The sequence below is a fragment of the Oryzias melastigma genome, linkage group LG5 (genome assembly GCF_002922805.2).
Source record: "Oryzias melastigma strain HK-1 linkage group LG5, ASM292280v2, whole genome shotgun sequence".
In the NCBI taxonomy this organism is placed as follows: domain Eukaryota; kingdom Metazoa; phylum Chordata; class Actinopteri; order Beloniformes; family Adrianichthyidae; genus Oryzias; species Oryzias melastigma.
In genome coordinates, this window is record NC_050516.1 from 29600450 (window position 1) to 29626777 (window position 26328).

The 26328-nt window shown below is 36.1% G+C and overlaps 1 protein-coding gene across 1 annotated transcript in view; it reads right to left on the reverse strand.

The window, feature by feature from the left end:
• The window catches only part of camkva (CaM kinase-like vesicle-associated a), a 31807-nt gene that overhangs the window by 2248 nt on the left and 3231 nt on the right, over positions 1 to 26328 (reverse strand). The window contains exons 2-10 of the mRNA XM_024270870.2: positions 8832 to 8970; positions 8628 to 8759; positions 5375 to 5449; positions 5131 to 5269; positions 4854 to 4974; positions 4632 to 4707; positions 2982 to 3118; positions 2799 to 2877; positions 40 to 127 (exon numbers count right to left, since the gene is read on the reverse strand). Coding sequence (XP_024126638.1) covers positions 40 to 127; positions 2799 to 2877; positions 2982 to 3118; positions 4632 to 4707; positions 4854 to 4974; positions 5131 to 5269; positions 5375 to 5449; positions 8628 to 8759; positions 8832 to 8926 — 942 coding nt within the window. The 5' untranslated portion in view covers positions 8927 to 8970. The remainder of the gene's footprint in view (positions 1 to 39; positions 128 to 2798; positions 2878 to 2981; positions 3119 to 4631; positions 4708 to 4853; positions 4975 to 5130; positions 5270 to 5374; positions 5450 to 8627; positions 8760 to 8831; positions 8971 to 26328) is intronic.

A 26328-nucleotide genomic window follows, 5' to 3' on the forward strand; every position in this document is an offset into this window, starting at 1 on the left:
ATAAACTACAGCCACTATTATATACATAGAAGATGTTACCTTCCACTTAGCTTTAGCGAAGTTCTTCTCGATCTGTGCACAGACGCCATCTTTGATGTTTTTGTCTGAAGCAGCATTCCCAGAAATCCTTGGGGAGAGAAGAGAGTAACACTTCTTTGATCAGCCTTGAATCCAGCATGAAAGCAGTGCGCAGTTGTTATTATTCCAACTAAAATGTATTTAAAAAAATGCATTTATTTGTATTTTATTGGTGTTTTTTCTTTTGTTAATCATGACTTTTTGTGGTAAAATAAACACTTTGTCCCATAAAGTTTCAGTCAGTTGTGTTTCCTTTACAAGTTTTACCTTCAAACCTCGAGATAGGTTTAAAGGATGCATTCAAAAAAAAACGTTCAGACGTTGTAGCAGGCTCTCTGAGTCTCTGCTCCCTCTTTTGTAATCCTCACGCTGCATCTCTGAGCTGACAGTACAGAACCAGCCTAATGGCAGCTGTGTTCGCCTCAACTTTCCACACATTCATTTCACCGCCGTCACAAGATCTTTCACAAAAGCGCGACAGATTTGAAAGAACATCCTCTTCTGAGCCTAACAGCAGTGTGGAACGAAGAGAGACACAGTGAACGGGATTCGTGTTGACCCTCTTATAGAATAAGATCATCAGTAAGAAGAGACCAGCTCATTGGTTTACTGTAATTCAAAGACGAGCACTTTAAGGCAGTCTCCCAGCGGTGCGGCTTCTGTGATTCGGAGAGTTTTTAATTAGTCTGCAATGATGTGTGATAAGAGCGCCTTCTGCAAAGTTGTTACTTTTTTATAAATTATCATTAGTCGAGCAAACTAAGGTTTGTTATCAGCATCCAGGCTGCAAACGAAAAAGGCTCGTTCCTTTGTTGAGCTGTTTTCCTTTGACTTTCAGCTGACATTACCTCCTCAGAGACTTGATTTGGCAAGATTCCTTTTTTGTTTTTTTTGTTTTACACCCTCATTGTACATTTCTGCACCCAGACTCCAAAGCAAGCTCTTGACGTTGTGACTTGTTGTGACTTAGATGTTCACACTGACTTTTCCTGCAGACGTTTGAGATTCAAGGTTTGGGAATTTGGTGACGTAAACATCAGATGAAAAAAAAGGTGAGATGCAAGTCTGGGGTTTGTGGCTGCTCAGGAAAACGAATGTGTCATTTTTGTCAGAGAAAATAACAGCATGTAAAGAATGAACTCAAATATTCAAGCTCAGAATCCTAAAACAAGAAAAATCAAAGAATTACATTTGAAAAATTGAACTATATTCTGTCTTTTTGGGGGTCACAGGGCTGCTAGAGCCTAACTCGGCCACTCGTGGGCAGAGGTGGCCCACAATGCATTGTGGTCAAACAATTTTTTGCGAAATAAATAACATTTAAATGTAATTTTTTAATGAACCAGAACCATCCACATTTTCATCATCAGAATACAGTGGAGTCACAAATAGACGTATAAAACGCACAGCCTTTGAATGCACATTGAAAGTTAAACCAGGTCAAACTTAGACGAACGAGGGACTCAGTTTTTAAAGTGAAGTACGGATGGCGTCCTTTGAAATTTGATCATAAAGGAAATTGATGATTTCATTTTGTGCCTAGTTGGAATTATATGACACCAAGTCTTTTATGTATTGGAATAGATCTGGGAAAGAAAAAAGCCTGGAGCAAGATTTACGAAATAGTGCAAACTGGAAGTGGTGAACATGCACTAATAAATAGTAGCAAAGGAAAAAGAAGAAAAAGTTCCTTCCTGCTTGTCCAGTGTGAACACCGTGGGTATTGCACTCCAGAACCTGCAGTAATGTGTCTTTTAACGGCGACCTAGGCGGCTGCCTAGGTCACCTATGCCGTTTGGAAACAACAATGATTACATGTTAATTAAAAAAATAAAAATTAGACAGTTTGACGTCCCACTTATTTCATGTAAAAATAAAAAAGTAATGATTAAAAAAACGTAAATAAAATAACTTTGATGCAATCAGTGACTCTGCAGTGCGGCGCCCCTCCCTTCCTGTCGCTGCTGCTGTCTATTGGTTGGGTGCAAGGAAAGGTGCGCGATGTGTTGCCGCCGTTAGTGCTTCTTTAAAACTTTAAGGATGAAAAAGGAAGAGGAGGAAACACCAACTCAAAGCAGACGTTTGTCTGTTTACTTCTATGAAACTGCTTGGAAATTCACTCCCTGCTGAATTTTGGTAGAAAAAGACGAATTTAACTGGCAATCTAGTTTGGGAGTTACTGTAGTTCTCAGAGAAAACTTGATTGTGCTCACTTTACTACAACACATTCATTAAAATTTAGTTATATTCACCTATTAGACATAAATCATATTTTTAGCAGAAATTTAAAGTCTGAGTCCTTGTATTTTTGTCATTTTTTTAGTGTTTTTAGACTGCCACCATCATCCCACTTACTGATGGAGCTTCTTTCCTTATAAAGTTCCTGTAGTTTCACATTCTCAGAGAACTCTCTCTTGGACTGCAGGCGTCTCTGTCATTCTTTATTGTGCCAAAAACAGAGTGGGAGGCTGAACCTTCGTCTGTCAGACTCAAAGTTTGGCTTCAGGAACAAGCATCCCTCTCAAATTAATTTCAGTTTTTTGTCTTTTTTAGTGAAGTTACAGGGCTTCTGTAAGTCACCCTGAGTCACTTATGTCATTAACTTTTATCAGAAATCTGGAACTCATTTACACAGATCACTGCTCTCTCTGAATCTGCTGGGGGTCACATCCCGCTAAAGGGGAGCCCTCCCTCAGCTGAATGAATCATGAAATCCTCACCACTCGTGGGCTATAGCCTCCTGTGCAGTCAGCCGCTGATCTTGGTCCACTTCCATCAAAGATGCCACAAGGGTTTTGGCTTTAAAACACAAAAAGAAGAGGAAATGTGATGACTTTTTTTTTTTTTTGCCCCACAGACAAATCATCCGTGAGGTGCTTAATGGAATAGACGGTCTCTCTTACCGGAATCGGAAATATCGTCCCAGTACGGGGAATCAAATTCATAGTCTCCTGACAAAATCTTTAAGAAAAGGTTCTTGTCTCGATTGTCGGAGTCCTCTTCCTCAGAGTCATCGTAGAACGGAGGATTCCCAGACAAACTTTAGATGCAGAAACATGTTTCTATTAGACAAAATCTTTCACTTTTGTTATAGAAATAAAGTATGGAGGACTGAATGAGTCAAAATGAAATATATACACCATTAAATTATGAAAAAAATGTGTCATCAATTATTTAAAATATGGTATTAAATAAATACATTTTAAACATATATGGCATTAAAATATTAAAATAGCTATTAAAAAGAACATTTAAGTATTTCATGACATATTTAATTATTTCATGGCCCACTGTGGGCTCAAATAGACAAAATAAAATAAATATATTTAATATAAAATAGTGAAGCAAATGTGTCATTAATTCCTTAAAATTGACATTAAATTAATAAATGTTTAAATATATATGGCAATAAAGTGTTAAAATAGCCATTAAAAAGCACGTTTAAATATTTCATGACATATTTAATAATTTCATGGCCTGAGTGAACCAAAAGAGACAAATTGAAATAAATGTTTACACCATTAAATTATATAAAAAATGTATCAATAATTATTTAAAAGTGGCATTAAATAAATATATTTAAAATGAAATAATTTAATAAATTTGTCATTAATTATTTAAAATGGGCATTAAAAAATAAAAGTGGAAGTCAATAAAAAATGTTTAAATACATGTGGCATTAAAATGTTAAAATATCCATTAAAAAGCACATTTTAATATTTCATGACATGTTTAAGAATTCATCACCAGGGTGGACCAAAAGACACACATTGAAATAAATATATACATCATTAAATGATTAAATAAATGTGTCATTAATTATTTAAAATTTACATTAAACAAATACATTTTTGAATATATATGATATTTAAATGACATTTAAATAATAAAATAGCCATTAAAAAGCACATTTGTATTTTTCTTGTTATATTTAATTATTTTATATTATTTTATATTTATTAAAAAAGAGACAAATTGAAATAAAGATAAATACTATTAAATTATTAAATAAATGTTTAATTAATTAATTAATTAATTAATTAATTAAAAGTGCCATTAAATACATATATTTTTTAATATATATGCCATTTAAATATTAAAATAGCCCTTAAAAAGCACATTTCACTATTTCGTGACATATTTAATTGTTTCATGACCCAGTATTGTATTGGCTCAAGAGACAAATTGAAATAAATATATTTTATATGAAATAACTAAACAAATGTGTCATTAATTGTTTAAAAGTCACATTAAATAAATAGATTTTTAAATAAATATGGTTTAAAATATTAAAATGGCATTAAAAAAAAACAATGTAAATATCTTATGACATGTTTAATAATTTCATGGCCCATTTATGGGCTTAAAGAGACAAAATAAAATAAAAATATTTATTATGAAATCATGAAATAAATGTGTCATTAATTATTTAAAATTGGCATTAAATTACTAAAAGTGGCATTAAATGTTTCATATTTAATTAAAATTCAATTTGAAAGGATTTAAGCAACATTCATGTATTTTATGATTTCATGACTGATTAAATCACGTACAGTATATACATGATGACGCCTATGGCCCAGCAGTCCACAGGTCTCCCATATCTCTGTCGTCCAACCACCTCAGGAGCTATAAAGGAAAAATACAAGTTTGTTTGAGTCATGGTGTCAAATGAACGTTCACATGTTCCGTTTTCTTTCAAAAATCCAAACATTTACAATTTACTGTCTTTTAATTGACTATTAATAAAGCAAGCGGAGGTTTGTGTTGCTCACCGAGATACTCTGGAGTCCCACATGGATCCTTAATTAGTCCATTTTCAAGCTTTGCAAGCTGGAAGTCACTGATAACAATTTTGGAGTGCTTCAACCGATTAAAATAAACCAGGTTCTCCAGCTGCACATGAGAGACAATTCATTTCATCACGTCAGTAGGTTTCCATTTTCTTCTTTCCTTCATTGTACTGTTTCTTTCAAGGTTATCCACACTTGTTTTTTTCAGATGTTGGTGAAGTTTTGCTGTTTCTCACTAGGTGTCAGTAGCACAGTGTACCTTTAGGTTTCTGTGGACGATCTTCAGGGAGTGCAGGTACGCTACGGCCTCCAGCACCTGCCTCATGACGTTGCTGGTGTCCCTCTCTGAGTAGTAACCTTGGTCGAGGATCCAGTCGAAGACCTCCCTTCCTGTAGCTCTGACAACATTTCAGTTTGCAGCAAACGCGTTAACAACACCGTCAACATGAGGGTCAAAAACATGAAAAAATAACAGGACGGCAGCACCAATTAATGAAACTTACAGCTCCAGGAAGATGAAGTACTCTTTCTTGGTTTCAAATGCATCAACCAGCTGAAGGATGTTGTGATGCTTCACCCTTTTAAAATAGAGGTCAGAGTGAGGAGCAGAATGTAGGTGAAGGCAGTAAAACCACAAGAAAAGCAAAAAATTAAAATAATAAAAAAGCATTTTGCTAATGTGTGACTTTTTTTAGTGGCGTCATGGATGTAATCTCTTACTTTCACTTATTTATGTCATTTATATTATCACTTTTAAAAGGTTGTTGGGGTCGACCTCACTTGAAAACTCCCCTAATAATTTGGAAGTTTTCTACCTATTTATGTACTTTACAAATATACATGCAAACTGTTTTTTTTTAACTTTTATTTATCCAGGCTGGACAGATTAAGAACATTTTTATATATGTGGCCTAGCAAAACCATATGGAAAAATAAAGAAAGAGGTTACAACAACAACAACAAAAATAAAACTGAATAGAATGTTAAGAGAGGTATGTACTGGACAAAACATTAATAAATAAAACACAAGAAAGTGACAAAGATGCTGCAAGATCAGATTTTTTCAGGTGCAAATATTGAAAAACACTCCAAAGGAACCAAATTTAAGGAAAAAAATGAATAACCCTTCAAGCAAAAAAAGAGCAATGCAACAATAAAAATATCACTTTCACTATAAAAAGTTTCACCATCACTTATGTCGGGTAATTTTTATTAGGGCTAGATATTAATTATAATTTCCAGAAATGTTTCGATTCCAATTTTTTTCGTTTCTTTTAATTCTTTAATTCAATTCAATTTTGAGTTTACACATTTAGACACATTTGTTTAGAAATAGATTAATAATAATAATAATTTTTATCTATAAACCACTTACAGACCTGAAACGCTGTACAATGACAGGATAAAAACATATAGAGAAACAAATAAAATTAGATTAAAAGTGTACAATGAACTGCTAATAAAGGAACATTATTAAAAACAGAAACACATCACAAACAACACATTAAAAAGAATAAATGGAATGTAGTTGGAATAAAAGAAAGAGAGAATCTCTTCACTAAGTATTGAAAGTCAGGTTAAAAAAATGTTTTTTAAGATAAGACCCAAAAACAATCTACTATATACTTTGAATATATTCATATTAATCTGATACAGTTCACATACTTTACAATGTATTAGTGAAATAATGAAATTGTTAATATCATATAGTTTTACATGGATTCTCTAAAGGAGAAGCTCTAATAAAAATGTTAAACATTGTTCTGCTTCTCCTGGAGCGTTTCAGTTTGGCCACTAGGTGGCGATCACGCTATAGCAGTACACTATATTCCAGAAGAATATTGTATTATTTTTTAGAGAAATACTGAGAATCATAATTTTAATTTAATTTTCTTTACACGTGTTCTTCAGAAAAACGTTACATGTTAACAAGTTAGAAACACCAAAAACGTCATTTTAACTCAAGTGGGTTTTTAAAAAGAAATTCATAATCTCTTAGGAAATGTCTTTAAAGTTGAAGCAAAAACAGCAAAGTTGACTTCTAAGAGTGTAGTAATCAGTTGTCACAATTCCTGTACATGTACATGATTTCATACTATAAAAGAATAGTCAGTGTTTTCTTACAGTTTTTGGAAGAGGATTTTGCCCCATATACAATTTTACTTAAACTGTAACCACTCACTAAATCTACTTTTTTTTGGTTTTGACCTCTATAAATAGGGCTCTAAAAGTCTGTTGGTTTTTGGCAAATTAAAATAAACTTATTTAAGTAATAGAAATATAGTCTACAACCGCATGTGTGCTGCCATCTACAGGTTGAAATGAGGTATTGCAGTTGAATTTTGTGATTGGTCAACTGGTGTAAGTCTCAGAAGTTGGATGTCATTATAAAAGCCCCGCCCATCTGTAATTCTGTAACGATTAGCTTTAGCATAACTCGCAGGAGTATTTCCTTAAGTTGACCAAAATCTACTGGCTTACACAACTTTCCGGTGGACTTGGAAGTTAGAGACCAGAGGTTGAGTGTAGTTGGCATTAAATCCAGCTAACTATGGTGATAGATTTAATGAACGTTTCACTCGTGATTGTTTTTAATGTGTTAGCCTTTATTAGCTATGATGCTAGCAGGATTTTACCACTCTCCGGTTCTGGTCCTGGCCTCGGACCTGCAAACCCTCAGCTGCTCAGCCTGCAAGATCGGCCTCGGGGACTTGCGACTTGATGACGTGTAAGATTGTGATTGGTCCAGACCATTAGAGCACCATCACGTGACACAGGAAATGACGCAAAGAATCACAAAAGGGGGCGCAATATTCGCAATCAACCGCGAAAGCATTGACAACAAAATAATCCGATCGAGGGGAATCATCACAGGATAATGATTGTTATTTTAATAGAGAGAAATCAGGGTGGAAAGAGTGAAGTTTGTGCTAAAGTGGGTGCTAGCGAGTAGCATGCTAGTTTGTCGTTGGTCGCACATCAAAGAAAGAAAGAAAGTAGTTATTCACACGTCATTTTTTCTAAATACAGGAAGGAGCTGTCAATGCAAAATATGTCTAAGTGGCGTTACCGTAGTGTGATGTCATCACTAGTCGCACGTCCCCGAGTCGATCTTGCAGGCCGAGCACATGTGGTACCAACACCGGCAGTCTTGAGCATTGATATATATTCCTGGATTATCCCTTCTCTGTTCGTTTCTATACACATAAACGTGCGCGCCCAGGCGCCATTGTTATGCATGGAGTTGCGTCAAAAGAACGCAGCTGTTTCAGTGTAAGACATGCAGGCGTCAACCGCAACAACTGGGCTAGCTTCCACATTTTTTAACAGATTTTAACAAAAAACGGTTTTAATTTAAGCTTAGAAAATGCTTCATGTTGTGGTGTTTTCTGAAACGTAAGCTGTAAATAGTGTTAGATCTGCGCCTTCTAGTGTTACAGCTACAGGAAGCTAACTGTCAATCACAGATCTAAGCCACACCTCCACCGCTCGGTCCACTAGTCCCGCCCCCTTTTTTGGGGGGGGATTTTTCAAATCTTGGAATGGAGTCAGCCTCCAACTGCCCTGTTTGGTTACCCTTAAATATATATATTTTAATCGGATTATTTTTAATTAGAAGATATCTAATCGACTTTCCAGTCTTCATTGACTCAGTAACTGTGTTGTTTTTTGCACTTTATTGTGTAGCAAAAATCCATTTTGTCCTCTTGAGGATAAAATCGACGTCTTTGTACCTCAAAGAAAACTTTTACTTACATCTTTAGGATCATTATCTCATTCTTGGCAGCTTTCCTCACTTTCCGTCCATCCTTTTTGTGGAATTTTTTACACGTGTACATTTTCAAGGTGTTCCTGTCCTTTGCTCGGAAAATCTCACAAAACTCCTCTCTGTGAAGAAAGAAAACACACGTCACGGTTCCGCACGGACACGGACTCGGCAAATCACACGGACGCACTCACGTTTTAACAATCTGTCCGAGGTCATACTTGTCGGTGACTTCCGACGGACTGTTGTAATCCTTCTTCTCTCCGAGTGTCAGACAACCAAAGGGCATGGCAGCGTCTGCCCTTGCTGGGGGGGGTCCTGTCACAACACAACCTGGCAACACAAAACGCCGTCTTCAATCATCAAATGTGCTTTTATTAACTATTTGAACGAGAAAAACAAGAACGTTTTGACAAGGCAACATTCATCCCTCATTATTCATGCAGATAGAGCTGAAAGAAGGTGTTGATGCACTAATACATGCAATAAATCAGCGCACACATTTGCAAAGCAGCTGGCACTTGTGCTGAAATTCTCCAGCCTTTTTTTTCAGCTTTGAATCTGAAAAAAAAATGCAGACAAACACCCAGTGAGGGTTTTTGAAAGCATAGAATTTACAAATGTTGGAGAAAAAACAGCAAATAAAATCACATTAAAATAAAATCGTCTTCAGCGAACTCGGTGAGACTGCAGCCTCAACGAGCCGGCAGCAGCCGCTGCAGCATTTATGGCTTCATTGAGGAAAACTGCCATGAAATTATACATGTCGCTGCAACTTTTGTCAACGTTTATAATGAATACTTCATCCATTTTCTAGGAATCTAGACCGGAGCGTGCTCTGGAAGAAACTACATTCCATTTCCTGACTAACCTCACAAGCTGGAGCAAAATAAACGACCAGACTTACATAACAGCCAATCTGTCACAACCAACAAATTCATGCTTTTACTTTGAATTCATAAATTAAATCCACGATTGTGAAGTTGTGCAATCAGTTCTTGGAGATCTTCACATCAAATCAAAGGTTTTGAGGCACCACAATTGTTAAAGTTTTTCTTTTCTAGTTCAAGATTTAATGAAAAGCTTAAAATTGAAAAAAAAAGTAAGTTATGAATTATTAGAGGTGGTCGTTTCAGAGTTAAACTTTACTTTCAATGGAACACAAAACAGATTAAATATGTAAAGGTTGATCAAGTCTTTACAGTTAGCTTTCCCTGATTATCAATCAATCAATCAATCAATCAATCTACTTTATTAATCCCACGGGGGGAAATTCATTGTTTTTCAGTACAATCAAGAACAAGACAAACAGAGAGACCTTCTCTGTCAGTTTAGATCAAGAGTCTGCAACCTTCAACACTTAAAGGTCCATTCAAGTCAATTTCACACCAATCAAAACCCAGCAGGAGCCACAAAGTCTTCACTCTCCCTTTAGAAAAATAAGATGCTGATTAATATTTATTTTTTTGCTACTGACCCGATACATTCAAATAAACTTTGTGGTTTTTTTTGTTTTGTTTTGTTTTTTTGGTAAAAATAAAACATAAAAATGAAGAAAAATAGCTTTTTTTTTAAAAGAAAAATGTGAAATAGTTTCTAACTTTTGACAGAGCTTTGCATGACTTCCTTTCAAAATAAAAGACGTTCCACACCACATAGGATCATGTCAATGCAGCAAATGCTGAAGGAAGTGTAAAGTCATCAAAAAACTAACAAAAAATGCTTGTTTAAGTGTTTCTTGTGCACTTCAGCCACAAATTCATAAATTTAACCAACAAAAACTAAATTAGAGCTAACTTAGTGACCCCAACCATATATTAAAACGACTTTAAATCCTTGAATTTGTTCAAAAATATCTGCTTTATAATCCAGTAGATCATAACTTAACATAGCTTTAATTCTGGTTGTGTTTGCTGACAATAATTTTATGTGATAAATAAAGCTTACATTTATGTCTAAACATGTCATTATGACATTGATAAACTACAGAAGATTGATGGAGAATTACGACTTTTGTTGTTAGGATTCTCCTAAAAGGATTCATACTGTCCTTCAACTGAATGAGTTGAATAAAGTTTAAATTAATTAATTGGCTCTTTTTTTTTTACTTTACTACTTAAATTTTCCTTTACAGTTACTTTTAAAACTTTTTAAAACATTTTATTTTAACCAAAGAGCCCCATGTGGCTCCGGAGCTGCAGACTCCTGGTTTAGAAGCTGGAACTCGTGGTAGTACGAAAGAGCTTTATATGAACATTAGTTGTTTAAAAAATAGCAAGAAAACACTAATTATTGACCGTTGTAAGCTGGAAATGTTAGGTCTTCTTAACAAAACTGTAAAGAAAGTGACGTATCATTGAGTGCAGTCTCCTTCACCATCAGAAACAAGGAGAAACTCTGACAGGAAGTGGTCTGGCAGATACAAAAATCACTCCGGAACCAGAGAAGTTTCTGAGAGTTTATAGCTGCAGGACCATCAGCTCACAGGACAGCTCTCTAGAACTACCGGAAGATGAAAGAACAAGACTGTAAACGTGAAAACACGAAGAGGTCAGCACAGTCTACAGACTGGAACCACGGTGAGATGTTTAGAAATAACTGGATAGAAGAATAAAAACCCGAAAAGATGGGAACCTCTGCAGGAGAATTCTGAGAAACATTTATTTTTAGTGTTAAATAAGTAAGAACAGACTACTTTGGTATAAATGTTTACATTTTAGTGACGTAATTGATTCCGGGATTTCTTTTTTTGAAACTCAAGTTGCTTTTTTGAACTATTTTCCATAAAAAATTGGAAACAAAGGCAAGTTTTTAATCTTTTTGACTGTTATTTTTTGAATTTATTAGGAGCATATTCATATGAAGCAAAATGAAGAAAAACCTGCTGCATTCAAAGCTGATTTAAATGAGCTAAAATGAGCTTCAGTTTCAGTTTACTGAACTGAAACTCCAATGAAATGAGACGCGTTTATGTTCAATCTGTATTTGCCCTGCAGAATAGTGCTCCTCTACTAACAGTTTAACTGCTGATGTAAGCTGCTGATATTGAAAAGTGGCTCATTTTTATTTATTTATTTATTTATTTTGGCAGGTCTTACAATAGGAAGAGAAGTTGGTACAAAAGAGTGGGTGTACAGAGATTCTTACTGTCTGTGGCCTCTGTCAAGACCAGAGGCAAAGATTTCTCAGAGCCATCTCATCCAGATCTCTCTTACAAACGACTAAAAACAGAATTTATCTTAATGTGAGGCACAGACAAATCCAGCCTTAAGGCTGCAGCTTTAAGAATGGACGTACAAATACTATGTGAACTTAAACTCAGATTTTATTCATTCAATTTTTGAATATTAGTAGTCTCACATAAATAAAAATGGTAAGTTATGGTAATGAAATCAGTTTAAAAATGTTATTTTGATTTTTTTAAAGGAGGTGGACTGAGTCTGTGGACCAATTTTTTATAGTCTACCCAGTCCTGTTTTTTTTTAATTATTTTTATAAAAATTATATTTATTTTATTTAATTTAGATTTTATTTTTTACTATTTGTTATTTATTTTTATATTTATTTTATTATTGTACCAGGAAATCCCATTGGCATATACTATTTTTCCAAGGGAGACCTGGTTATCATCACAAGGAAATATATATGGTTAAAACAAAAAAGTAGAAATAAAATTGAATTCTGCTTGACCACCGTGACACCAGTGGAGTCGACATCGTCTTTCCTGGGGTGTCAGGTGTGTCCGAGACCCACAGAAGAATCTTCCACACACAGAGCATCCCTGTTGATATTAAACGTAGCAATAAGTGGACACAAAAACGTTTGTTCAATAGAAGAGTGCTCTGGTTTCTATTGTGAAGAAGATAAAAAACCCGTCCACGAAGCATAAAGAGCCACAACATGAGGCCAGGACTCAGCAGGTCGCTTACACCTGAAGACATTCATTTGATGACAATAGAGGATAGATTCTGGACTGGAAGAACAGAAGGTTTAAAACCCTCTAAACATACAAGAATTCACAGACAATTCAATGTGTCTTCTAAACCCTTTGATAAAATCCTAAAAATAAATAAATAAAGTGTGGAATTATTTTTTTATGATTTATAGATCGTATCAATTATGATCCATTGGGTAATTTGGTACGTTTTTGCTCACAACAATATTAATTTAAGTTTTTATTTACCTACTGTCTTAAATTTAAACCACACATTTTTAACATGGTGTATTTGTGTTATAAAGAATTAACTAGAAAAGTTACATTACCTGCGATAATGTTAGTGTAAATGTTTTTTGCTGAAAGTAGTCTCTGAAGATGCTGAAGCTTTTAGCTGAAAATGGTGATGTAATTTACTTTAATTGCTGAGGAGATTTGCTGAAAATAAAAAAGCTATTTGCAAATATTTTTACTTGCTAAAAGACTGTAAATTTCATTAAAGAACTACGAAAGAGCGCTGAAGTTGACCTAAATTTCTGAAAATGTTCTAGTAAAATTAATTAAAAATCCTTAATACATGTCTATTTTGCGAAAAAAAAAATGTTAGTGTTGCTTAAATATTAGCTAAACTACAAATTAGCTTAAAAAAAACTCAGTAGATGCCAAATTAGACAAAAAAAGCCAGCTTGTTGTTAAATACTAGCTAAACTCCAAATAGCCTAACTTTCCTTAGTAACTAAATTAGTCACAAACGTTAGCATGTTGCTAAAATAGAAGCTAAAATCTAAATTAGCTAATAAAAACCTCAGTAGATAACAAATCAGATAAAACTGTTAGCATGTTGCTAAAATATTATTGAAACTCCATATTAGCATTAAAGATACAACAGTAGATAACAAATTAGCTAAAAAAGCTAGTATATCGCTTAAATTCTAGCTAAACTCAAAAATAGCCTAAAGTTTCTCAATAAACTAAATTAGTCAAAAACGTTAGCCTGATGCTAAAATAGAAGCTAAAGTCTTAATAAACCTCCAAAACCCCAGCAGATAACAAATTAGCCAAAAACGTTAGCATGTTGCTAAAATATTAGCTAAACTAAAAACTTTTAGTAATTTTAATAATTACTAAAATATGAAAACATAGCCCATGAATATATTTAAAGACTTGTTGCTAATCTAATTTGAAGACTTTCTCATTCATTTCATATGGGGCATAATTTGCTAAATATTTAAAATCTATAAGGTTTATGAATACCAAAAATACAAGCAGTAGCTAATGTCCTGAACTAGCGGAACATTTTGATACTAAGATTGCTGATTACAGTGTGATTAAGTTTTTACGTGCCGAAAAATGTACAGAAAGGAGAATCACTATTGTGTGAATGCTTTGTAAACATTCACACAATTATCAACAAATTTAACATTTTTTAAATACAGGAAGTAGTTATTTAAAATAATGAATAACACTAGAGGAGTTATTCTCACCATAAAGTTGTGAAAATTAGGTAAAATTTTTCCCACCAAAAACTCTTTTGAGATTTCATGGAAGCAGCCATTTTGAAATGAACAGGAAAAGACCTTCTACTGTCCCTAGTGGAAGGAGGAGGAACTACAGGCAAAATCATGAACTGTTTTATGTGTTTTTAAAGACCGACTCCAAGCTTCTTTTGATTTATTCTAAAAGTATTCCCAGTTGTCTTTTAATTATGATTATGCTGGACTGTTGTTACAAAGTCAACCCACCTTTGACGAAGACTCTGAGACGTTAGGATCCATGTGCAAACGGTTTATTTGAACAGAGCAAATGCAAGAGATAAACAACGTCAAAAGGCAGGCAATGGTCAAAAACACAGAGGAGAGGAACGAGTAAACAAGAAGTGTTAAAAACACGAAGAATCAAACTAGGAAAACCGTGCTCAGAATGACAGGTAAACACAATCAAGACTTCGCACTGAAGGTTAGACTGGAGTAATTATAAATGCTAGTGGTTCTGATGAGGATGATAATGATCAGCTGTGCGTGGAGAGGTCTGAAGCGGTGGCTGATGGGAGTTGTAGTGAGGAAGGTGCTGAAGACGGTCAGTAGTCAGGAGAGGGCTCCCTCTGGTGGTCGGAGGAGGACATGGCTGAGTGAGTCCTGACATCACCCCTTTCCCGTTATCAATCTGTTTATACTCTCTCCAGCTATCTTACAGCCCCTCACAACCCCAACCTAACATTAGCGCCACAAAAAAGGTGAGCAATATTGGAGCTATCCAGTTTGGAGACAGATTTCAGCTCAGATTAGGAAAAGAAAGAGGTACAAGTGTATGCATCAGAATGGAGAAGTAGCTTCTACAATCTTTGTCAAACTGGAGAAATCTTCATTATTGTGCTGTACTTTTGAAACAGTCAAAACTAAAGCTGAATTTCCCATCAGCACCAACTGTAGAAGCCACACAGATGAGCAGCAAACATCTTAAAGTCCAGTTCCCCTGAAGAAGAGTGCTGTGATAACATGACCCAGATGACTGAGAACCTTCACAGATGTAATGCTGTTAAAGTAAACCTGAAGGTCCACTAGCCAAAGGGGCTGCATCTCTTCTATTCCATTATTCTTCCTCTTTTTAGGTCAAGCACAGACTTTAACAATATTGTATTTTAGACATGCTGCATCCAAATGGAGGTTTTCTTCAGGCGAGCGAAAGGAGATAGATTGATTCAGTAAGTTTGAGAAGCCAAACGTCCTGCTGCAGAAGTCCACCCTGAATGATTTCAGTTTACTCGTTGGAAATGCGCCTTCTCTGTCCTAAAGGGGAAAGCTCTCATGTCTCCATTAGGCTGAGGCATGGGGGGCATTTGGGAAATGAATTTTATTAATATGCTCCAAGAACAACACAAAGATGAACCATTACTGCTCTCTGGCTATAGCCTGGATTTATATTAATGCACTGTCTGGGTCTGGAATCCCATTCCTTTAATTATCCGAGCCTCACTTCTGACTTTTGTCCAGAACATGTTCCCCATTTGATTTGTTTAAAAACATAAACATTCTAATTTCTTTCCATAATGGTTTGTAAAAATTGAATTTACTCCACAGACGTTATGAAGCTGCATGGCTTTTAAAATACCTCCAAGAACAAACTAAGGAATGATGTGATAACAGGAAATATTTTAAAATCGGCATTAAAATAAATTTACTTTTAAAGGGGCCATACCATAAAAATCAGCTTTTTGAGCTTTTAAGTGCATTATACTGTTCATTCCTAACTTTAAAGAACCCCAAAGCTCCTCTCATACCCACCAAAATGACCGGGTCCTCACATGCTGACATCACAAGTTAAGAACCGCCCCCTCCAGGAAGAGTCTGCTCCGCCCTCAGGCTAACACAAACACTTTCTCTGCAAAGCTAACGATGATCAGCTAATTTAGCGGCGCCAGCTGTCTGTGTTGTTAGCCAGTTTAGCGATAGCAAAGAAACGCTCATTTGATTTAGCGTTAAACTTTGTGCTGTGGCGTCCACCAAAGAACATCGTGGTGAGAAATCTACACGACATGTTGGGATAGATCCTGAACGCATCACACAATGGCGCAAGCAGACGGGGATATTGGGAAGACGGCTGGAAGAAGGGAGCAGACTACTTCCTGGTGGAGAAAACGAGCAGTGTATTTCCTGGTTGACACAGGAGAAAGGGAGCAGACTATTTCCCGGTAGAGAAAAGGAGAAGAATATTTCCTGGTTGAGAAAAGGAGCAGATTATTTCTTGACGGATGTAGGATTAAGAAAGGAGCAGAGTATTTCCTGGATAATGGAGGAGAAAGGGAGAAGACTATTTCTTGGTGGAGAAAACAAACAGACTATTTTCTGGTAAAGAAGAGGAGCAAGCCATTTCTTGGTTGATGCAGTAGAACAGGAGTAGACTATTTATTGATGGATGCAGTAGAAAGGGAGCAGACTATTTCCTGGTGAAGAAACGGAGCAAACTATTTCCTGCTTGACGCTGTAGAAATGGAGCAGACTATTTCCTGGTGGATGCAGGAGAAACGGAGCAGACTATTTCATGGTGGAGAAAAAGGAGCAGACTATAGTATTTCCTGTTGATGCAGTAGAAACGGAGTAGACTATTTCCTGGTGCAGTAACAGAGTAGACTATTTCCTGGTGAAGAAGAGGAGCAGACTATTTCCTGTAGATGCAGTAGAAACGGAGCAGACTATTTCCTGGTGCAGTAACAGAGTATACGATTTCTTGGTGAAGAAATGGAGCAGACTATTTCCTGTTGATGCAGTAGAAACGGAGCAGACTATTTCCTGGTGGAGAAAAGGAGCAGACTACAGTATTTTCTGTTGATGCAGTAGAAACGGAGTAGACTATTTCCTGGTGCAGTAACAGAGTAGACTATTTCTTGGTGAAGAAAAGGAGCAGACTATTTTCTGATGGAAAACGTGAGCGACGAATCGGGAGAACTGGTTTGAAGATGTATTATTGAGCATGGACGGCAAGTTGCTCAAGGATTAAAGTGAAAAGGATTTTTGCAGAGATCCTTGATGCTTCAAGAAGAACAGAAACATTCAAAGCCAGTGCTAATCAGAACAAAGTTCTCATCATTTCAATACACCCTGAAATGTTCATCTGGTGGTTTTGTCAGCCTTTTTTGACTGAATTTCACCACAAAACAAATCCATTCTGGGGATAAACACCCGGGCTACAAAGTATGTACATCAGTATTTTTTGGGGGGTGACACGCTGACGAGGAAGCCTCTAGGATGACGTCATGAAACTGGCGGTCCCTCAGAGATTGAGATGTTTTACTTCAGGGTATGAAAAGAGTTTAAAAAATAACTTATATTTCCTAAATAATTAGCTTTTTAGTGTTCCAAAGGTAATATATAATCATTTATATGGATATAGTTTACTTTGAAAGACTAAAGATGAGCATGGTGTGGCTCCTTTAACAACATTAATCCCGTTAGGGCTACCATATTTAAAAACTGAATTTCTTAAAAAATAATAATATCAATAAACATCTCTACATTAAAATGTCAACTATAAACTAAACTTACCTAAAATGTCCTTTTAAATTGAAATAGAGTCAATATTTATTCCTAATTTCCTGTCTTAGATTTTGACTGAATATGGATTGACAGGAAGGTAATTTTGTTGGTATTTTTTAACCACATCAAGATGAAATATTAAAAATAATAATAAAGACAGCGGTGCTTGACAGGAAATGAATGCAGAGGCTGATCTGTCAGGTGAGTGGATGCATTTCATTAACTGTTTTTATTTTTTTTCATAGTATCTGTGGAATGATTATGGGACAGTTTGGGCGACTGTTCAGCAAAAAACGTAACCCAGTTTCAGCATTCTTGGGTTTTTTTTGTTGATTTTTTACTAATGTGAACTGACCATGTAGCCTTTAAAAGGTAAACTTGAAAATAGTGCTTTGTCATATTTAAATCCTACTCTGCAGGCAGTCTCCAGCTGATTTAAGTGGAAATGACACATTTATGTCAAACATTTACTTTGTTCCAATTAGTTAAATAAGTGTGCAGATGCAAAATAAATTCATAAATTAAACATGTAAAAATACAGATAACAAGTCACATTCAGAAATGACTAATAAAACTTGTGCTATAATACTACCACACATAGAAACCAGGAATAATATAGAAGCTGATAACAGTATTTATGTTGTTTTTCTGCTGGGTCTGGACAGCTTTACGGGAGCTTTTCAAATTTAAAATCAAAATGAATCTTTCAATTCCAGTGCCGGCAAAATGTTGCTTCGGCTTTGAGGGAATATTTTTATGAAAGCATTTGGAAATAAATTTTATTGAAACATAATAAAAAAAAGAAAAAAAAATCAAACAGATGCTACACTAAAAAAGAGTGAAAAATGGGAGTTTATCCAACAAATTTATGTGTTACAGACAAAAAATGTCCAATAAATAAATATAGATTTTTTTTTATTGTGTCAGACTATGTAAAATAAATAAAACATCTGATTTTAGAGAGGAAAACAGAATGTAGTTTGTTGAGACGTCATTAGATTTGACAGGAAATGTTTTATAGTGCAGCTAATACAGAAACAGTTGCAATAATCATCTGTGTAGTAAAATTAATTATTTCAGTTGTATTTGTCCCGTTGATATGGATTTTGATTTGAATTTGATGGTGAAAACCCCATTAAATATAAAATTAATTTCAAAGATGAGAAAAGAAAAAACATAATCAAGGTTCAGAAAGCCCAAATATAAAAATGACCAAGTATTAGGTGAGTACAATAATCTTCTTTTTGGGCAAATAATCAGTTTTGAAAAACCTAAAAGTTTAATGGAGAGCATCAGTTTTCCACCCTGCTGCTCCTGCCTGGTTCAGAGTCTTCAGTCGATGCATTAAGAGCTGCTTCTCTTTCAAAATCTTGGTTTGTATTTAACTTTTTTGCCTCAGTTATACTCTTTCAAGTTTTCTGTGGTGGCTGTTTCAGAATTCTTTACCATGAATACATTCCCGTAGGTCAGGACTCAAATATCAAAAGTATTTCTCACTCACCAGTAGTAATGCGTAGTTTATGTAATACTGTGTAAATGTGAGGTCCCTTTTAGAATTCAGCAGTGTTGAGTGAAATGGATAAATCCTGAACGGACTCATTAGAAACGGTAAAAAACAAAATTCTAATGTGGTTATCAACCTTGGAGTACAACCAAATCCTTGCACATTTTTCTCTCCGTTCACTGAAAGCTCGACGAACTCAGCATGACTGGATGTTTTTAACACGTATCTTTAAAAGCCAAATTGACTCGTGCTGTATTTGCAATTCCCTATGTGAGAGACTGTAAAGAAGAGGCTGTCTGAGCGGCTTCCAAGAGAGATGAACCAGATTTTAAAGGAATTTAGTCATTTAGACATTTTTAACCACCTGTTACGTTTAATCAAAGGGGTCACATCATGAGTGAACTATATCCATATATGACCAAATATTATCTTTGGAACACTAAAAATAAATAATTTATTAAATATCATTAATTAATTAAATTATTTTTGTGAACAATTTTTATACCCGGAAGTAAAACGTCTATCTTTGAGGCTCCGCCTTTCGTTCCCCGAGGGTTCCATTCACTTCAAGACGTCCTCCTAGAGCCGACGTGTCACCCGCGAAAAAATGATTATTATTATTATTTTTAATATTTATGTAGGCTCACATGCAGTGCAGCTCGAGCGTTTATCCCCAGATGGCTAATTAGTTGATTTTGTGGTGAAATTTTGTTGAAAAATGTAGAAAACACCAGATGACAGTTTTAGGATTTATTGAAATGATGACATATGATCAAAAATCCTCTTCGCTTTCATGTGGTTCCATTTACCTTTCTGCTGTTTCTCAATAATCTACATTCAAACCAGTTCTCCCAATTTGTCGCTCGCTTTTCCTACCAGGAAGTAGTCTGCTCCCTTTCTCCAGCCGTCTTCCTATTATCCCCGTCTGCTTGTGCCGTTCTCGGACACGTTTAGGATCCATCCCAACATGTTGTGATGATTTCTCACCAGGCCTTTTTGCCCAGGCCTCTTGGGTTATTGCTGAACAGCCTTCAAATTCAGTCACAGAGACACAGAAACACAGCGGAAACGGCTGCCATCCAGACACCTCCCCAAAGTGAGATAGTCCTGGTAACCCCTCAGACACTGCAGCCAATCAGTGTCCAGCTCAGTGTCACATGTTTGACAGGTGGGGAGCAGCTCTGATTTAACAGGAACAGCCAGCACGTCAAAATATGATGAGACCCAAAACGTCCATCTTTGACGCGGAGGTCTTAACCACGCATCAATATGAGACGACTTGGGAATGAAAATGTGTTGATTTGGGGAGATGTGAGCATTATTTTCTATTACTGAAGCACTGAAATTGGCACCGATTAGGAACCGAAACCAAAACCAAAGAACCGGTTTGGCACCGGAACCGAATAAAACCCAATCGGTGCCCAACCCTAGTTATCACAAAAAAAAAGCATTTTCTCGTGATAACGAGGCAGTAGATGACATTATCACAAGAAAACAGGGAAAAAAATAACCTCTGTAGTAGTAAAATGTATTATTAATAATTAATTATTATTAGTAATAATAAATTTTGAGGCAAACATTAGTTTTATATTCTGTATGAATTAAGGAAAACAAAATCAAACAATTAAAGAGTTTCTTTAATGCCAAAGTTCAATTTGAAGCTTTAACTTGTTGAATCAATGATATAATTAGCTGTCAATGGAAACAAAGATCTACCGTTCTGTCGACAAACTTCTTGTTTTGGTTGTTTGATTTGTTTTAGGTGGAAGCTCTGAGGACTCATAAGGAGCAAAAGATTCCAAAAGAACATTCAAAAGTTAACTCTGTATGGACTCAGTCTGGTCACTAATGTTCCTCCACTGCTGCCATCGCTCTGCAATCAAGCTTCTTTTTTCATCTGCGATCACCACTTTCCTTCCTTCTTTGATTCAAGTGCGTTCTTCTCACTGCTGGCCTGTTTTTGGACCTTCATCCTGAGTTTAGAACCATAAGAGTTTCTGAAATATTTTGTTTTTGTTGCTTAGATTTTTATTTTTATTTTTTTTTTGTAGGAAAAGGAAATTATTTTAAAAAAATTAACTCATTAATCGCAAATTGGGGAGAATTAATCGCGATTAATTGCGATTAATTTTTTTTCTAGTTACAGTATTTGCCGACCACTTATTATCTGTAAATAATCACAAAATTAAATTTACACATTAAACTGTACATTTACCACATTTATTTTTAATTAAGGCTATATTTTAATATTTAACATTTATCACATTTTTGTGTTGTGTTCAAACACTATTAATTATGATGGTTTACAAGGTAAATTTGATGACACTATGTGGCTTTTGAACAAAAACAGGCCAAAGGGAACGTTTTTCCTTCATTGTTATTGTCAGAGATGTTTACATTTATCAAATGTTAACTCAGATATCCCAAAAGTGTCATTTCTGTACACAAAATCTCATCAAAAGTAAGATGAGAAGAACTCTAAAGACTTTTATGTTTGCTGTATTACTCGAAAAAAAGCCAAAAATGTTGACGTGAAGCCATAAGAAACAACCTGCAGACCTGAGGGGAAAAAAAAAAAAAAAAAAAGTTCCGGTCTCTGCTTTAAATCACTGCGCAGGCGGCTTTAAAACGTTTTCTTTCATCTTCTCTTAAAAAACAAGCGGTAAGAGGTCAACTTTCTCTCTGAAATGATGCTTTATTTAATTTTTTATGACGATCAGCATTTATATCGCTTTTCTTTGCCGCTGAATTAATTCAATTCAGTTCCATTTTATTTATATAGCCCAAAATCACAAAGAAAATTTGCCTCATTGGGTGTTACCGTGACAACGGGCCGGCCCATGGATCAAATAGTCCGCTTGTTGTGAAAAAAGTGATCTAAGCCAAAAAATACCAATATTAAAGTACTAAAAACTGAAAGAATTTTTATTTATTTTATAAATAAAAATGGTATAAAAGGAAAAAAGAGTGTTTTAATCTACGTTATGGATGGTGGTGCGATCAATTTGCGCTGATAAATATTAACGTCTTAATCATAATTTGTTAGCGTCAAGTTTTTCCTCTTCAAGTAAATGTTCTCTGAGCTTGCTCCTTGTTTTTGTCACTGACACTAGGAGTTTCCATGCATGGAGTAACAGAACTGAGAAACACAACAGCAGCAGAACAGCTTATCGAAGAGGAAATGTCTCCAAACATCTCGCACTACTGATGGTCATCTCCACCTTCTGCTCGGAGAGTTCCTCTTCTCACTGTAACTCTTCTCCACTTTCTATCTGGAAAAACTTTGAGTAATATTATATTCACGTCTTGGCAACGAACGTTCAAGCGCCCACTTCCTGTAGAAAGTCTATGTAAACAGGCTTCGACATTTCGCACCAATCTGTAGGTACATGCGCTAGTCTAGTAGCGAATGGTGATAGTTCAGTTTGATTAACGCCCAATGTAAGCACAGGATGAGAAAAGACATTTTTTTCTGGACAGCTAGACTCTTGCCTTTCCACAGAGTTTCTATCCTGGCATAGCAACTGACGAATGCGGCCTTCACAACTTTCTCATCTCAACAAACTGTGAATCTTAATCCAGCTCTGTGAGACATACTTGCCTGCAGATACTTACCTTTTCATATCTAGTGCAACCTAAGAGTGTGTTGATCCAGAGAACTGGGGGTTGTGTCATCATGCAGCTGAGACTGTTTAGGGTAAAATAACTGTCAAAAAGATACGAATGCACAAAGACAAAGTCATGAACACTTTGTGCAGAACTTTGCAAGAACATAATGTTGTTTTTATGTTTGACACATCTGTTTCAACTATGACTTTTGTTTGTTTTGAATGCAAAATTTCACCAAAATTTCAAAAATGACTTCACAGGCATTAATATCGAGTCATCAAACATCGATTCAAACACGTGTACTGACCACAACCAGAGACAGAACGTCCATAATAGTAGTTCTTCTCCTCCCTGTGAACTAACTCAAGTCTTATCTTCTGAGTTTAAAGGACTTAGTGATGATAAGATGTTAACTAGAGCTTTAACAAGAATTCGAGTACTCGGGTACATCAAATTTGAATATGAAAATACACGACGTTCAAGATCGCCGACTTATAATCTTTATAAATGTAGTAGAATAGTAAAATATTATTTAGAGACGATGTATTTATTGCTCATTAATGTTGGACTTTAAGTTTATAAACTAAAATGAAGCAGCGCTACAGTCACTGCAAGTAAACTAATCTTCAAAATAAAGTGTTGATAAGGCTTTCTGCTTTCAAAATAAGAGCTTTTTTATCTGTTCTATAAATAAAACTGGAGTTCCACTCACTGACATAAGTTCTGAACAAAACAAATTAGCTTCAACGCCGGAGCTTTACATTCTTTGTGTTATGGTAACTAACATGCGGGACTACACAGCAGTGAGGAGTTCATGTAATCAATGTGAATCAGCTGATTCTGCCGCAGGAACAAAAAAAATATTTATTTTAAACCGGCTTTGGATCAATATGTAATCTTTAGAACATTAAAATGTAAAAGAACTTTGAGGATAAAAAAACTGTGGACAAAATGTCAGGTTCCAAGCCAACAAGGCTAAGTGGGCCACATATGGTTTCAAAGTGGGCAGAAAATGTGGACCCCCCAATGGGTTTGTCCGCAGTTTCCGTAGCTGTTCCACCTGTGTTCGCCCACATTGGGATAAGTGGACGCTCAGTGGGTAGGTACACTACGCTAGCCAGCCTTCCAGTGGACGTGTAGCATGCTATCGAGCTCTACTGTATCGAGGTAGTTAGCTCCGCTTTATTGAGCTAGCAAGCTCTGCTGTATTGAGCTAGTGAGCTTAGCTGTATCAAGCTAATCTGTATCGAGCTAGCGAGCGCCACTGTAGCAAGCTCTGCTGTATCAAGCTAGCGAGCTCCGCTGTATTAAACTAGCGAGCTCCGCTGTATTGAGCTAGCAAGCTCTGCTGTATCAAGCTAGCGAGCTCCGCTGTATAAAGCTAGTGAGCTCCGCTGTATTGAGCTAGCGAGCTCTGCTGTATAAAGCTAGCGAGCTCTGCTGTATAAAGCTAGCGAGCTCTGCTGTATAAAGCTAGCGAGCTCTGCTGTATCAAGCTAGCGAGCTCCGCTGTATTGAGCTAGCAAGCTCTGCTGTATCAAGCTAGCGAGCTCTGCTGTATAAAGCTAGCGAGCTCTGCTGTATAAAGCTAGCGAGCTCTGCTGTATCAAGCTAGCAAGCTCTGCTGTATAAAGCTAGCAAGCTCTGCTGTATCAAGCTAGCAAGCTCCACTGTATCAAGCTAGCGAGCTCCGCTGTATCAAGCTAGCTTGATACACTGTATCAAGCTAGCGAACTCCACTGTATTGAGCTAGCAAGCTCCGCTGTATCAAGCTAGCAAGCTCCACTGTATCAAGCTAGCGAACTCCACTGTATCAAGCTAGCAAGATCCACTGTATTGAGCTAGCAAGCTCCGCTGTATCAAGCTAGCGAGCTCCACTGTATCAAGCTAGCGAGCTCCACTGTATCAAGCTAGCAAGATCCACTGTATTGAGCTAGCGAGCTCCGCTGTATCAAGCTAGCGAGCTCCACTGTATCAAGCTAGCGAGCTCCGCTGTATTGAGCTAGCGAGCTCCACTGTAGTGATCTAGTGCAGTGTTTTTCAACCAGTGTGCCGCGGCACACTAGTGTGCCGTGAGAGATGGTCAAGTGTGCCGCGGGAAATTACCCATTTTCACGTCTAAAACATTTACCATCACTATCAGCTCTGTGTTCATCCAAACGGCCCTGATGTAACCCTGGATAGTTTGGAATATCCAAGATCATAAAAGACATTTTTCTTTGATTCTATAAATAACTCTTTAATTAGATTGACGTTATCGCAATCTGGCCGCCTAACTAGCTGCAAGCTCTGTTTTCAGAAAAGTCTCGCCCCCTTCAACTCTCTCCGCCAATCATTGTTGGAGGCTTGATCACATGTCATCAATCTGACCAATCAGAAGAGGCCAACATCCTCACTTCCTTGTTCTGATTCGGCTCATAAAGTCTCTCAGTTCCAACTAAAATAACAGCTAAAGCTCGTGTTTAGCGGTGTAGCTTCCAGCGGGATCCGACGTCAGACAGTTTAAAAAGTGAACAAAAGAATGAAGCTCAGAAACGACAGGATGCCGGCATCTGCGTGAGTTTATGCACTACAGCCCCCATGATGCATTGGGGTTAAAGCGGTGTTTCTCAAATGATAGGGGATGACCCGGGGATCGTGCCATTTGTGTTAGTTACTAAACAGGTGATCGGGGACCCATTAGTGACCGTGATATCGACATAGAGAGAGGAAATATCTAATTAGACCTCAAGAATTGTGATGGAAAAATGTTTAACAGGGATGTAAAGAAAATGGAGAGAAAGAGAAAGTGCGCGCGCTGGGGGGAGGGGGAGGGGCTTACACGTGCAGCAGCGCTTGACCCAAACAGAGAGAGATAACATAAAACGTAAAGACATTAGAAAAGAAGAAAAAACTGGAACCATTTGACTTTTCTTGATAGTATGAAGGAACAGTGCAGGAAATATTCTATATGTATATATATTCTGTATATATTTATGGCTCCACAATCAACCTGTCCAGACACCTGAGAACTGAGAGAATCTTCTCTAAAACAGAGCAGATCATCACTGACAGAAGAAAGCAGATGACATCCTCAAAGCTGAAACTCTTTGTCTTTCTTAATGTTAAAGTGGATAAAAGTCTGTTGGTTTTTTACACTTTCATTTGTATTTGGGTTGTGGTTGCAGAGTTTTGTGTTGTTCACTTCAAATGTGTTTAAAAAGAAAAGAGCTTAAAATGTCTAGACTTCAAAACTGAATAGTTGATTGCTAGTTCATTTTTCATTTATTTTTTACATTTTATCTTTAAGGGATATATAACAGAAAATACATGTACACTTTATATAAATAAAAACATGTTTACATTATGGATTTTATGCATAATCTTATATAGTAGTTTATAATGAATTAAATATAGCAAAAACAACCTAAAAATCCATTTGGTAGCAGAAAGAGTCGCTGTTTACAGAGAGTTAATGCAAAAGAACTGAATCTTTGAGAAGAGCCAGAATTCATCACTAATATGGAGGGAAAACAGGAAAGACCGTCGTTTTTACTTTGTCTGATAGTTTTGGAAGTATTTTAAAAAAGCATTCATAAAAACTGATTATTTAGAATTTTCTTTAAAGATTTTTT